The sequence below is a fragment of the Varanus komodoensis genome, unplaced genomic scaffold, assembly GCF_004798865.1.
Source record: "Varanus komodoensis strain SLA01 unplaced genomic scaffold, ASM479886v1 scaffold48, whole genome shotgun sequence".
NCBI lineage: Eukaryota > Metazoa > Chordata > Lepidosauria > Squamata > Varanidae > Varanus > Varanus komodoensis.
This window is the reverse complement of record NW_025336059.1, coordinates 5578761-5593354: the sequence shown is the minus strand read 5'-3', so window position 1 is coordinate 5593354 and position 14594 is coordinate 5578761. Positions and strand designations below refer to the sequence as shown.

Sequence of the window (14594 nt, the reverse complement as noted above, 5' to 3'; positions counted from 1 at the left end):
CAAATAAACAAACAAAAACATCTGAATGTTTCTAGGCAGCTCTAACATCGGAGGATCCATGAAGCTCTGCTCTATGGACGGCGCGACCAATCCCACGCACGTCCAGCAGTTTTCACGATACCAGCGACACTCTATCGAATCGTAGCTCTATATGCGAATGCGCGTCTCGCCTCGTGGCCGCGTCCCGATGACGTCCAACGCCCGCGCCGCGAGAGGCGGAAGTCGCCCGCGCGCGGCAGAGAAGCGGGGGGCGAGGCGGCGGTGATGGCGTTGGCGGTGGAGGCCGGGCCCGCGCGCCTCGTCCGCTCGGCCCAGAAGGACGAGCTCTACCGGGGCGCGCTGAGGAGCGCAGCCGGGGCTGCCCTCGGGCGGCTGGCCGGTGAGGGGCGGCTTCCGTGCCCTGGTCTCTGAGTGGGGGGGGGGGGGGCGCCAAACAAGAACGAACCCCAGAGGGGCTTCCCTCAAGGGTCCCAAGCGAGAACAGCCCTTCCTGCAAGAGGGGCCCGGGCCCACGCGCTCTGGGCGGCTTTGCAGCCTCTTGCCTGCGTTCTGGGCCAAATGGGCTGCGCTGAGATTAGCCGAGGCTTGACAGTCCCTTGGACTGCAAGGAAGACAGATCAGTCCATCCTAAAGGAGATCAGCCCTGACTGCTCATTAGAAGGTCAGGTGCTGAAGCTGAAGCTCAAAGACTTTGGCCACCTAATGAGAAGGAAGGACTCCCTGGAGAAGAGCCTGATGCTGGGAACAGTAGATGGCGAAAGAAGAAGGTGGTGGCAGAGGATGAGGTGGCTGGATGGAGTCACTGAAGCAGTCGGTGTGGGCTTGGGTGGACTCCGGGGGATGGTGGAGGACAGGAGAGCCTGGAGGAATGTTGCCCATGGGGTCGCGATGGGTCAGGCACGACTGTGTGACTGCGCAACAGCAAACAAGGCACGGTCCTGTGCAGTTCTAGGTCACAGGGGAAGCCATGCTGGCTGCGCCATGTTGAGTGGCAAGCCTCTTGTTTGGTCCTCATTATGTGCCTCCTCGTATTTAAAAAGGTGCTTTGGTTCAGACTGAATGGTACAGTTGTGCATGGATTATTTGAGAAGGCAGATTTCAGGTAGAAGCTGGCATTTGCCCCTCTTCAATTTCATTCCAACCTATCAGGAACATTTTGAATGTTTATTTTGGTTGGTTGGTTGATTGATTGAACTTCTGTGCTGCCCCATTCGCCGAAGCCTCGGGGTGGCTCACAAACATAAATATATAACATCCTATAAAACAATATAAATTAAGTTGCCCTGGCCAAAGAATAAAATAAATAATATTAACAATTAAAATAACATTAAGAATGTTGTTTTTGCTTCCCGAATATTAGCTCTTCCATTACTTCTCCCCAGTTTGAGAAGTTGCTGTTGATAAGCATTCTTTGTGCCGATTCCATAGCCAACTGGATCCATCCGATAGTTGTTCCATCTAGTCCAATTTTAACTATTTTGCTAATCAGAATGTCATGGGATATTTTGTCAAAAGCTTTGCTGAAGTTGAGGTGTATTATCCCACAGTCCACAAGGAAGATTATCCAAAAACTGAAATCAGATTAGTTTGGCAGGATTTGTTCTCAACAAATCCATTTGGCTTCTAGTACTCGCTGCATTGTTTTTAAGGTGTTGCAGACTGACTGTTTTGTAATCTGCTGCAGATTTTCCCAGGGACTGTTGTCAGCCTGACTGGTCTGTAGTTCCCAGGTTCTTCCTCTTTCCCCTTTTTGACAATGGGAAAAACATTAGCCCTCCTCCCATCATGCTCTCCGTAAGTTCTCAAAGTGGTTCCGAGGGTTCTTCTGCCTTTATTACTTTAGGATGCAGTTCATCAGGCCACGGAGAGCTTAAGTTCTTTTAAAATGATTAAGTATTTGCATTTTCCCTTATTAAACATTAGGATTAAAGAATATCCAGCTGTACAGTATGCAGGTAGCTTATGAATTTCGTTACACAATTCTGTTTGTGTGCAAGCCACTCATGGCTTCGTGCATTTACATTCTTAATTTTGAAACTGCTTTGCAAGGGTCCATTTTAGTATAAATGAATTATATATATAAACATGATGGTAGAATTCTCTAGAATAAATTCAAATTCTTTTATTTGCTGTGCTTCTTTAGGTGCCAAAACGTGGTTTGAATGGCAGAAGGAAATTGACTTGCTTGCTGACGTTGCGTATTTCACGCTCACTACCCTTACTGGTAATTTTTCCCGAAACTGATTAGTGTCTGGTGCTCTTAAGTATGCTACAATTTTGCATTTATAATTTTAATTTCCACCTCTTCAAAAATAATTCCATCTGCCACCATCCTTTTCTTTTGCTTTAGGTTACCAAACTCTAGGTGAAGAATACGTCAATATCATCCAAGTGGACCCTTCAGGGAAAAGGGTTCCTTCATTTCTTCGACGTGCTGCCCTGATTTCTTTGCACACCGTCTTGCCTTATTTGTTAGACAAAGGGTTAGTCCACCTGGAACACGCACTTGAGGCCGAAAGTGATGGGGCCAGAGCTCTGCAAAGCAGGCACTTAAGCAGGTTGCGGGACAGGACTCTCTTACGGGGCTGGTTGCAGAAATGGCTTCGCAGATTGACCGAGCAACAGAAGAAGATGCTCAGCCAGGCCGTCTCCGTGCTCAAGCAAACTGTTCCACTCCTTCGTCGACTGCACTTGGCCGTATTCTATCTGAATGGCGTCTTCTACCATCTGTCTAAAAGAGTGTCAGGGATTACATATGTAAGTGAAAAGTATTTGGAGGTACCTTTGTCCTGTATGCTGAACTTCTTGGCTTTTGTCGTATTTTTCCTAGGTACTGGGTAGTGCTCATTTTCACCCAAGAAATGGCACCAAAAGGAATAATGTTCTGCCTCCAGACAATTGAATTAGCACGGAGTGTCTCTGTCATTTGTCTTCCAACTCTCCACAGCGATGGATGAAAATATTCTGTGGACTTAGGTCAACGCAAACTTGACTTCTCCCAACGTCCTCATGGTGCCACCTCATTTCTTTGCAGAGATTGCTTCCCTGAGCAGTTAGGAGTTGGAAGCACTTATCATCCTGCTGTTCGGCCAAATAGGCTTCTGCAGCAGTTTACAAGGAATAATATGGCAGTCCTGCTTTCAGCCCTGCAAATTAGAAAGGGCCAAAGTGTTTGCAGTTGCAGTCTTTATGCATGCAAGCAGCTGGTGTATACCCAGAGTACATGCAGTTTTTTTTTCCCCCACCAGCTACGCTTTGCAGGATTGGCTGGAGATGACCAGAACATTCGGTCAAGTTACAGGCTCCTTGGGACTGTTTCGCTGCTGCATCTGTTCCTGATGATTGGCATCCGCGTGTACAGTTTCCAGCAAAGGCAGAGGACAAGACAAGACTGGAAGCTACCCCGAAACCTCTCCAGTCAGATGTAAAACATTTCTGCCATTGTGACAGAAAGGGAAGCTGTGAGGAGGAGACTACTAGAGCGGTGTATTAAACAAGAGGGGGCGAACAGCTAATATTAGCAGTGATTTTAATTGCAACTACTAAAGAGTGGCAAACCTGTACCACCAAATTACTGTTTTATAGTCAATTTAGTCTGCAGTTGCTCTGTTGTAACTATTTCGGATTGCCACATTTGGTCTTCTAGCACACGCAAATTTGAAAAAGAAGATAACCAGAGGGCATTATAAGCCCATAAGGAAAAAAAAGCAGCAGCAAACCACCAGGAATTTAGGTTCCTGGCACCATAAATGAGCTTCTGAGCCTTGGGCCCTTCCTCCTGCCAATTGCCAGGTCTAGAAACATACTTGGGGTGTGTGTTGGACGTAGAATCCTAGCCTGCTGTTGTGTTTCATGCTCGCATCTTGCCCACAGAAGCGTTTTCTTCCTCGGCGTAACCTGAGGAGGGAAACTGACGGTGCCTGCCTGTCTTCCACAGGACCCAGCCTGAGGAGGCGCTCCTCAGCCGCAGCTCGTGCTGCACGCTGTGCTTGGAGGAACGCCGCCATGCCACCGCTACTCCGTGCGGACACCTCTTCTGCTGGGAATGCGTCGCCGAATGGTGCAACACCAAGGTGAGTGCCGGCGCCAGCTCGGCGACTCCTGCCTGCTTCTCGGAAGCACAGCCACCACTAGCTCTCTGCCTTTCCAAGTAGCTGTGCGCAAGGTTAATGGCCGAGACCCTGTGGAGCCACTACTAGTCCTTAGAGCAGACCTGGGCATCGTACAGCCCGCGGGCCACATCCGGCCCGATGGCTGACCCTGACTGGCCCGCAGGTCACTGGCAAATTAAAAGTCAATGCAAATATGGATCGTCGTAATAGAGATGCAAGCGATACAGCTGCACTGCTTTTATTTTGAAGGATCTGCTAAATTGAATTTATTGCTTTTCATGTGATGTTAATGTTTTTGTGAATATTCATTAAATAGGGTTGTTCTGTGCTCCACATTTTCATTGTGTCATTGTAATGTTTCATTTACTGTTTTTATAGAGAGAGATATTGAGCAGAGCGGTAAGTGTATTGGTGCAGCCCTTAACAACTGTCAAAGTTTCTCATGTGGCCCCACAGGAAAATTAATTGCCCACCCCTGCCGTAGAGGCAAGAGCGCCAGGTGGACCAGTGGCCCGTTTCCCATTCCCGCGCAGTCTTTTCTTCAAGGGCAGATCGATTCCACGAGCCATCTGCTTCATTATGTATTATCCCGAGAATCCTAACACTTGAAAAGTGGTGCAATTCTCTTTAAATCTACAGTAGGAGTCCAAACAGGATTTTGAGAGGCTAGCTCTTAAGCAAATCTTAGTCCTGAAGCTTCTCAAAATTTTAAAGAGATGTTTGCCCACTATTTTAGAGAAGGCGGGATGGGGGTTGGAAGTTTCTCTGAACATGTCCCATCCCTTTTTTCCCTCTTGCAATGCCCCAGAAATAAGTGAAGGACTGGAAGATGCAAGATGGGGGCAAGGCTGCTACCAACTGCTCAATATTGAGCCCCACTCCAGCCTGAAAATCTGTTGGAAAATCACTTTTCTCCCAGGGAAAAATTAAGTGGATGGGCTCCTTCCAATTTTTCTGCTCACAAAGAGGGTAGACAAAGTCAGGTCAATCGAGCATGGCATTAGTTTAAGGTGTTTTAGATGTCTGCACTTTCTAACACGCTGCTTTACTTCTTTCCCTCCACCACTCCCTACATTTTACAGGCCGAGTGTCCACTCTGCAGAGAGAAATTCCACCCACAGAAGCTGATTTATCTACGACACTACCAGTGACAGCGGGCTGTCAGACTGTGAAGTGTTGGAAGCCAACGAAAGTACAACTTCTGATCAAGTGCAAGACTTTATTTTGATACTGAATCATTGTGATAAACCAAGCAGTCAAGTACTGTGTTTCACTGCTTGTACAAAGAGAGATGAACCTGTCTCTTGACGCTTGTGATCCTTTTAAGTTGTAGAACTCCGTATTCAAGGTAAAATTCTGATAAACCTTTTGACATCTTGCTGGCATCTGCCAGGTCCACCGCTTTTGTAAAATGACTTTTCCTACCTAAGAGGCTGCTGAGAATGTAATTGCCATTGATAAAAGTTCTGCTGCATCTTGAAGCTGAGATTTCCAGTTTCAATATGCTTGGAGTGGGGAGGCCGGCATCCTCTTTGCCATCTGGCAGCTCCATATGCCCATTTTTAAAAGCAACAACTGAGGTTCCCTGTTATGCCTTGATGCACAGGATTGTGATCTACTTTCAGGAGACACATTCAGTTTTGCCCAGCCCTATGCTGTGTGCCACAGTTGTCAGCAGCACATGATACAAACCGGTTGCACGCACTAAAGAGCACAACAGCAATATTATGCACTGAGAAAGAAATTTTCTTAGAGGCACGAAAGTTCACTTCTGTGCTGCCGCGCCAGGAAACCTGCACCTCAGGACCCACGCAGGAGTGTGTGTGGCTCGTACACCACAGCACATCAAAGATGGGTGATGCCATTCTGGTTATTTGCAAGCTAAGACAGGCCTCTGCCTACTTTTGCTCTACTGACTTGGTTCCTTAACACATTCCAAGATCCAGTTTAGAAACAGACACACAGCTGTGAATTCATGCTCGAATGTATAGCACAGGTTACTCTCCTAATACCGTACACTAAAAGACTTTTTGTAATTAAGCTCAAATGATCCAGGGGAACTCACTTCAGCGTTGAGGATGAAAATTATTAATTGTCATTTATTTCCTTACTCGATCATTTGCAGTTTGATATTGCTTAAGGAGAATGTCCCAAAATACTGGTTAGAACTCACCAGACAAAAATACTCATTTCATAATGCTGGACGGGGAAATTCATTCCTATGGCACAGGGAACTTCATATTTCTCACTCTTACCAAATACAGTGTAAACATTTCCATTCAGGGTTGGTGATAAACAGCTACCATTGTTCTGACAATACTCTTTGTACAAAAGTGCAAAGGGCTATTTTGGGGGGGAGAGCGCTCAAATACAATCCACCAGATTGAGGCTCTTGGGAGAAAGGTGGGAGGACAAGTTACCAAGAAATAACCCAAGAAAGGGACACTCGCTTTTAATAAAGTTTGGAATTTAAAAAGTCACTTAATAAAATTGTTTATAGCTGTATCACATCAAAAAAGTTTTACATGCAAGTAATTTATTTCCATATTTTTCTCCATAGAAAATTAAAAGCTGTGTTAAAACCCACAAAGTCTCGTCTGCCATGGCCAGCTTAGATGTGTCTTGGAAAGGGCTACATGAAGCAAACTTAAGTTAAAAAAAATCTTTATCAAAGAAATGTGTCAAAATACTCTTCCCCTAATAATTTTATATATATATTTAAATATATATATATAATGATAATTCCAGGCCTTCAGCAAAAAAAAAAAATCATGATCATTAAGAATATTGGGTCATTATAAGAGCCAAAAATCAGCCTCTTCTTCACCATGGAAGCTAAAGAAATTCCTCTTCCATTTTGGAAATCAACAATTCAGGGTAGGCTTATTTTAAATTCGGTGTTTTCCCTCCAAGTAAGATCACAGAGGTACCTGCAGCGCTAGAGATCTAAAACGGACTTCTAGTTCAACCTGGGATATTACAAAACATAACACAAACTCACTGCGTCCCCTTTTCCTCGATGTATGTACAAGATGCATGTTGGACTGGAGAACTGAGAGGACAAAAATAAATAGACCCACGAGAATTCTCATTCCGCATGGTGTGCCCTGAAATGCGGATTCTCTGCCTTCAAAGTTACTTCCACATACTTCTCAGCCTTGCTGTACACACACAACAATGGCATTTCTGGTACGCACAGGTAGCTCCTTACTGGACTGGTGAAGCGGGACCAAATGATTCGTGAATCTGACGGAGCCAGCTGTGTGTAGTTCCTAGGATGACTCATGCAACTGTGGGAGCACAGGATGACTTGCTTCTACCCAAAGAAACAACGTCTGGACGGGGATAGGCTGTTCTTGAACATGAGAAACAGAAATGTGCTGCCAAGAAACTAAACCCCAACCAAAAGACATGTTTCAGAAGATGCCAAAGTTCTCCTGCAATACTTAGAAGAAAAAGCCTAACCCACAAGAAACCAAAAAGGAAAAAAAAATACATCTTCTTAAGCACCATTCTCTTACTGGTGACTTAATATGAAGGAAAGAGGCATTGTTACAATGGCTCAAAACTGGTCTTTTAATTATATTATAGGAAATTGGTCAGCAGGCTCAAGTTTGATTTCTAGCTAGCAAAGGTCTTTCCCACATCTTCCTTCCCTTTGTATTTCCTCTTGCCATGTGTGAAGGGTATATATCGATATTTAATCATATGCTGCAACAAGAGAGAAAAAACAAACAAGATTTAAGGACAAGCCCACCATAATACCTTAAATTAAAGGTTAAAGTTCTCCATGCCCTCAAGTTTCATAATTAGGAAGAAACCATTTTTTTTAAACCTCCCACATAGAAGTCTTTCTGTTCCAGCAAGACCCACCACCCCTGCAATGACTGGAAAAATCACAGCCTAGAAAAAGATAAATATCAGTCTTCCCATCGGGTTCTTACTTTGATTTGTCTCTTCATTGTGATGCAGAAAAGCATAATGAAGTACATCACGAGAATCGGCCAAAAAACTGGAACGTTGAAAGCCTCGAAGAATGTACATGTCATTGCAACAAGGATGCCTTTAGTAGCAGAATGCCTTGGAAGGAAAGAGGGAAGGGACAGCACGGGGATTAGTATAGTGGTAACTGGAGAAGTTGGCGTGTTGTAGCAACTCGCCCCAGCAATAAGGCACTGGCTGGGGGGATAACCCATGATGCACCTGGTGGACAAGGGAAGGGTTGTCAGCAGCTGTCAAACTTTTTTATTATTCTTCAATGAGTGCATCAGGCCAACAGGCAGCTTTTTAAAGAAATTAAATAGATAATTTTTTTCCTTCTTTAGCCGTAATGTGCAGGACGGCAGTTACATGATGCAGAAATTGGGAGATGCAACCTGGACAATGAGCTAAAAAGGCTCTGAATAAGTTTTTTTCTTCCCTTTGCTTTATACTGGCAACTGTCAGAAGGGAAGGGAGCAGGGCGAATCAAGAGTGTGAGAAACCTTAGCTTGCAAAAAGAGAATTATGTGGTTTATACCCCCCCTTTTTTTCCCCTTTCCACTTTTACCCCTGCTTTCTCCTCAGGAAAGTACAAATGTGCATTCTACTCCTTTTATGGAGAAAAGGATTTTGAACAGCTAGCTGTCAAATCTCTGGGTCTAAAGTGGTGTTTTGACAGGACGATGGACAGTTTCTAACCGGAACATACAGTTGAATCATTTCGCATTTCTAGTCAAACTCACCAGAACTTGAACTCTGGAAGCCTTCGAATGAAGGGTCGGAACTCCTCATTTTGTTTTGTGGGTAATGAGGGGCCCTCATCTGGGGAGAGGAGAGAATGCAAAATCATTAAGGAAGCCGATCCTTCACAGGTCAGCTTAAATGGCAGTTATAGGTCAGCGGTATAGCTATAGCCTGGGATCTCCAATTACAAGAATATGGTAGTGGGGAATGGGAAAGCTACTAATGTCCCTGAGATCCTGAACTGCTGCTGCCAGTCAGAGTTGGCTGCACTGAACTAGATAGGCAATTAACAAGGCTTAAGGCAGGTTTTGATGTGGCTACCAGTGCCACATTTATATTCAGGATCAGTATAGATAAATTTTGCCCAAAATGGGACGCACAGCTCAACATTATCAAGGATGCCTATGTGGAAGAAAAGGCCCGGAACCCTTAAAAAGGCCAGAATGTGAATCAGTATAGTCCCAAGGTCACTGAAAACTGTTTTATTCTGAGGGAAAATTCTTTTTAATCTGTTGGGTGAGAGGGGAATAAATTGGGAATTCTAGCAAAGCTGTCAGCCTTTTTAAGGTCCATGGTCACTCAGGGATAGAAAAGCCAGTTTCTTTCTAGAGGCAGCCCTATGCAATTGGATACTCTTGAGTTCCACAATATGGGACTTAGAACTGCTGATTCTGTCTACTCAGAAGTGTAAAACGTGGTTACCACCATATTATAAAATTCAGGTTAAAGCTCAGTCCAACACCCGCCATGCTGCTGGGTTTAAGTACAACATACTTAAATGCTCCAGGTCCCCAAAATGCAACCTTTTCTAGTATGGCATATAATATATGCCTGCATCTAGAAATATTGTAGCGTTTGCACAAAATCACAGCATAACGAGCCAAGTTCTTTGTACCTGAATCTTCCATTAGAGAGGGATCTACCTTTGGCGACAAGAAAGCTATGAAAAGATTTAGGTGGTAGATACCCAAGGCATATGTCACGATATACCAACCCTGAAAAAGAGGAAGGGAAAAAAATCCAGAGACACAGTTTAATGTGCAGAACAGAACACAAATGCACACGACTTGTCCACTATTTAAGGTGTATGAGACTGTTGTACAGGAGGGTTTTCTGAAGCAGGGGGAGAATGTGAGGCGCATGGAAATGTGGCAGCCTCAGAACATATGACAAAATCAGAGGAAATAAGGATCAAATCAAGTAGATGCAAGGGGCAAATGCAGGGTGCGAAAGGAGGGCAGATGGCATGAGAGCAAGAAAGGAGAGAGGAGGAGAACAGTTTGCTGGGGAAAGTGGCAAAATGGCAGTGGCTTAAATATATAAATTATGAATAATGCAGGATGAGGAATGGGTGTGATGAATAAGCCCAGCCTAAACATTTCCTCAAGCAGATGCATTTTAGTTCTATAAAAGCACAATCCATACTAGCCAGGAAGTGCTAGGGCCTTTTCTGTCTAAACTTGCATAGAATTGGGTGCTAAAAGGAGTGCACACAAGAAGCTCAAACCGAATTCTGCTGTTCTGTCATAGATTTTGTTTTGTTTTGTTTAATTCATCTTTACAGACTGACGAATTTGTTTTTCTGGATTTATGTGTTTAGGTGGTTTGATAAATTGAAGTGCAAACAGAAGGACGGGGTATTGTTGAAGTATGAAAACAGAAGGGAAGAAGCAGCATTAATGAAAGCAGCACTTTCAAATCATGTAAAGTTCTAGTTCCCTTCTACTCAGCACGGGTCTGGCCTCATCTGGAGTCCCGTGTCCGGTTCTGAGCACCACAGTTTAAGAAAGATGCAGACAAGTTGGGAAGGGTTCAGAGGAGGGCAACAAGGACTGGAAGCAAAGTTCTATGAGGAGAGACTGAAAGACGTGGGCATATTCAGCCTCAAGAAGAGAAGACTAAGAGGAAACAGGAGAGCACTCGTCAAGCCCTTGGAAGGCCAGTACAATGAGGAAGGCAGGATCCCTTCCCCATCATTCCAGAGTGAGGCAGGACGTGGAATGACGGGCTCATGCTGCAGGAAGCCAGGTTCTGGCTGTTAAAGCAGTACGGCAATGGAACCCATGACCTAGGAAGGTTGTGGGCTCTCCCACACCGGAGGCATTCAAGATGCAACTGGACCACCATCCGAGAGGGATGGATTCCTCTCAGTCCTGCGACAGCAGGGGTTGGACCTGATGGCCCTCTTGGCCCCTTCCATCTCTACTATTCTATGATTCCCTGCACATCAAGCGCTTAAAATTACTTTAAACTGGCATTAAATTCAGAGAGCAAATGAACAAATTGACAATACAAACTTAAATGCTGTATCAAATCTAAAGCTGTAACAGATCTCTGAAAGTTAGCGATCGATGCTCATTCTTCTTACCTGCAGTAGATAAACTCTAATCATGTAGATAAAACTTAAACCCAATGTTACAACCCATCGCACTGCAGTATAAGGAGTAGATTTGTCTAACCAAGACTGGTAAATCTAGAAGAAACATGGACAGATGTATTAAGGTTATGACATTTCCATCCTGCCTTTCTGCCTCCTGGAAGGAACGCAAAGCAATACACACAATTCTCCCCTCCGATTCTCACAGGAATAACCCTGTAAGGCGATTTGGGCCGAGAGTCCGTGACTGGCCCGAAGTCGCCCCCTGAGCTCCATGGCTGAGCAGGGACGAGAACCTGGACCCGCCAAGACCCAGTCCAGCACTGCGGCCAGTGTCTCAGTCTCCACACTGGACATGCACCCCATGGCGAACTGCAAGGGCACAGCATCGCCTGTCAACGGAAGTCACTACACAGACACTGAACGGCTCGTCAGCCCAGGGGCGATCCTAGACTGCTGCAAGACGTGGAAATGCAGCACAACTTTAGACAGGACTGCACCATGGTACAATCTGGGGGGTGCCCACAGTCCGGTCAATACAAGGAGTCGATCAAGGTAAAGTCACTTCCCCTGCACATCTTGTGCTCCTTTGCTACCTGCCGTGGCTAAGTGCAGGATGACGGTGTGATTGGGCTGTAGCCCCTTTCAAGGCCAGCATCGGGGTGCCCAACCAAGACCCGCACCCACAGCAGCCCGCGGCCAGTCCCTGAAACCTCCTGGCCCTGTGCCGTTCCTTGCCGTGACCACCTGGGCACTAGTGGCGAGACCATGCAGCTTGCACCTTGCCTCCATGTGGCTGCCCAGTTTGAGCCGAGAGGAGAGTGAATGAGTGGGCAGCAGGCCAGAAACAATGCAGCATTTTGCCCCAGTTCCTCCCTACTTTATAGCCGGCACTGATTCCCTTCCGGAAGTTGCCATTTTCAGGCGCCACGCTGGGACCCTCTGGCACAGAGTTTCCGAATCCCTCAGCCACTTCGGTGGAACCCACCTGCCCAAGTCTTGTGAAAAATCGATACACCACTGAAGGTTTGCCGTGGATGGACTCGCCAGCACTGTCCCCTTCTGACATGGTTGCTCTGAAAAGAAAGGCAAGAACACAAGCACAGGGTCGCCTTAGCACGTTGTGCTGGCACCAAGGTTTAAATAAGGATACCTGGATATTTACTGGAAACGCTTGCGGTCGCTGATCCCGGTCAAGCTTAGATCCACATAAACTACTGAGCTTTCTGAAGGGGGAGGGGCATAATAGGGATGCAATAAAATGCTTATTTTCTTCAAACAGTTTCTAAGGACCAAACTTGATGTGACATTTAACATGGTTTTGCAGTTAACGTGGAACAACCACTCCCCGGCAGCTGGCTTACCTTCTTTCAGGCACCAGCCAAAAGTTATTTTGTGCACTTCAAAAATGCCGTTTTTTTCCTTATCGCCTTGCTGCCAATTTCAGTGATTTAAACAACTGTGCATTTTATTATTGCAGTGTTTCAATCTCTTACAAAGCACCATGGAGAAGGCTTGAGCCAAAAGGCGGGAGAGCAAAGCTTCCAAACCACATGAATTAAACAAGGTTCACTACGTAGCTTTGGAAGCAGTACAAAAGAGTTTCACAGTGCCTTGTTTGGGCACCCTCATTCCAGCCTGGAGATCTGCTGTCAAAACCACAGTGACTCTGTTGCCCATAGTGCTGTGCTCTGCATCAAATGGAAGGCTAGCCTTCCATCAAAACGCAGGCAGTACATGTCCAGAGCTGAAACCTTGCCAGTTCCATCTCCTAACGCTACAGGGCCTGACAGTTCAAAGACTTTACTAGAGTGCTTTGGCAAAACGGAATGAAAACGTGAACAAAATGTATATTCCTCAGTGATTCTGGTTTACTGCACTCTCTTTAAGCTGCAGCTAAGTCTGCAGAGTAACTGCCACATCACCCAAAGCAATACCTGACACGACTTCCTGCTTTGTCAGCCCAAGGGGAGGAGCTATGGGAGGAAGGGTGAAAGTAATTCTACACTCGGGCCCCCAAAGCGAGCGTGAAGCACTCCGGAAGGAGGAAATGGGGTCAGAAACTCAGGGGAAAGGACAGCATGGCCAGAAGCACCTCCCAAAACAAAGCAGAGGGAAGGGGTCTGCAAATCAACAAGGATGAATGATTTCAACGTATCAATGAACAATTCATGCATGTTTCACTTCCGGAGTCCCACTGAAAGAAATGAGATCATGCCTGAGAGAAGGGGCTGGCTGACAGCCCAAAGAGAAATCCGCTCCGGCTGCCCAGCAACTTACAAGAATTGATCTTCCGGTCTTCAACAGAAATATTTCAGGGCGGCTTAAACCAATAAAGTGGAGAATACACAATAAAACAAAGGAGCAGGCAAAAGCAGCCAAGAAAGACCTCTGGGTGTGTGCCAAGCACGCTACCGAGGGGAAACATTCCACCAGCCAGAAGCCCCTTGCCCCTGCTACGGTCCCTCTCAGCTTTCATGGCGGAGGCACAGACACACGGAGCTAGTCACGCAGCTCCGTGGTGGTCCAGGCCCCGTGTGCGGAGGTCAGACAAATTTCCCAATCAGGATCAGGAGAAGGAAAACATTAGCTCACTTCACCAACACCTTGAAGACAGCAGACCACCACCCCATAAGCAGCAAAGAACGGAGGCAAACTGCTTCTAGACACGGGGTTCCATCTAGCTACCCCGAGTTCAACCTGCAAGAAAATGCCACCACGCACCCTCACCTCCAAGAGACCGTGCTCCTGTTTTGGGTCCCTACTAGCCGGTTCTCTCCTCCTTCAGGACACCATAAACAGTAAACAGTGCATTCTGCACCGCACAACCACAACTCCCGCTGTTCTTTCTCCTCTGACGCTTGGCAGTCCCTGCCAATTCACCATGCGCCTTCCTCAGCAGGCGTTTCCATGCACTCCCCCCTCCATTTGTCTTGGCTTCTTCTGAATTACAAAAGGTTTCTACTTTTACACATTTCAGGGTGGTTCTGAGAATGCAAATACCTTCCCTCTTGCTGTTCAGCGCCAAATTTTGGTTCCAACCCTATCAGCACTCACTACTTTCGCTGGCTGTTAGAGGGAGCAGTCACTGACAGGTACTAGCAGCCCCAGCATTTGAAAAGAAAACTTGCAATTTCAAAAAGTTCACAGAAACTCACAAGAAATAAAATATGCAGAGATTAAAAATATTACCTAGAATAAAGAACTAAAACAGGGTGACTTGAGAGAATAAGCAATGGAGCAAAAAACAAAAAGATACAACAGCATGAAAGCAAATTTTGACAAACTCCGCAAACTACCGAAGAGCTTCTTATCCTCGGCTTCACCTTTCAGCCAGCTACAATGTGCTTTATACTCATTCAGCAGCTGTACCACATTTT

General features: G+C 45.8%; 2 protein-coding genes across 2 annotated transcripts; one reads left to right on the top strand and one right to left on the bottom strand.

Annotated features, from left to right (window-relative positions):
• Positions 1–250: 250 nt before the first annotated feature.
• Positions 251–5408, top strand: PEX10 (peroxisomal biogenesis factor 10). Its single transcript, XM_044445383.1, has 6 exons — positions 251–379; positions 2144–2224; positions 2351–2757; positions 3249–3424; positions 3938–4073; positions 5195–5408. Exons 1-6 carry the CDS (start codon positions 265–267, stop codon positions 5261–5263), a joined length of 984 nt encoding a protein of 327 aa, XP_044301318.1. The 5' UTR covers positions 251–264; the 3' UTR covers positions 5264–5408.
• A 2256-nt stretch (positions 5409–7664) lies between these two features.
• Positions 7665–12284, bottom strand: RER1 (retention in endoplasmic reticulum sorting receptor 1). The gene is made up of 6 exons (XM_044445385.1): positions 12203–12284; positions 11206–11310; positions 9733–9832; positions 8837–8915; positions 8057–8192; positions 7665–7823 (listed from the first exon to the last, which is right to left on the bottom strand). The coding sequence occupies exons 1-6, from the start codon at positions 12281–12283 to the stop codon at positions 7734–7736; spliced, it is 591 nt and encodes a 196-aa protein (XP_044301320.1). The 5' UTR covers position 12284; the 3' UTR covers positions 7665–7733.
• Between the last annotated feature and the right edge of the window lie 2310 nt (positions 12285–14594).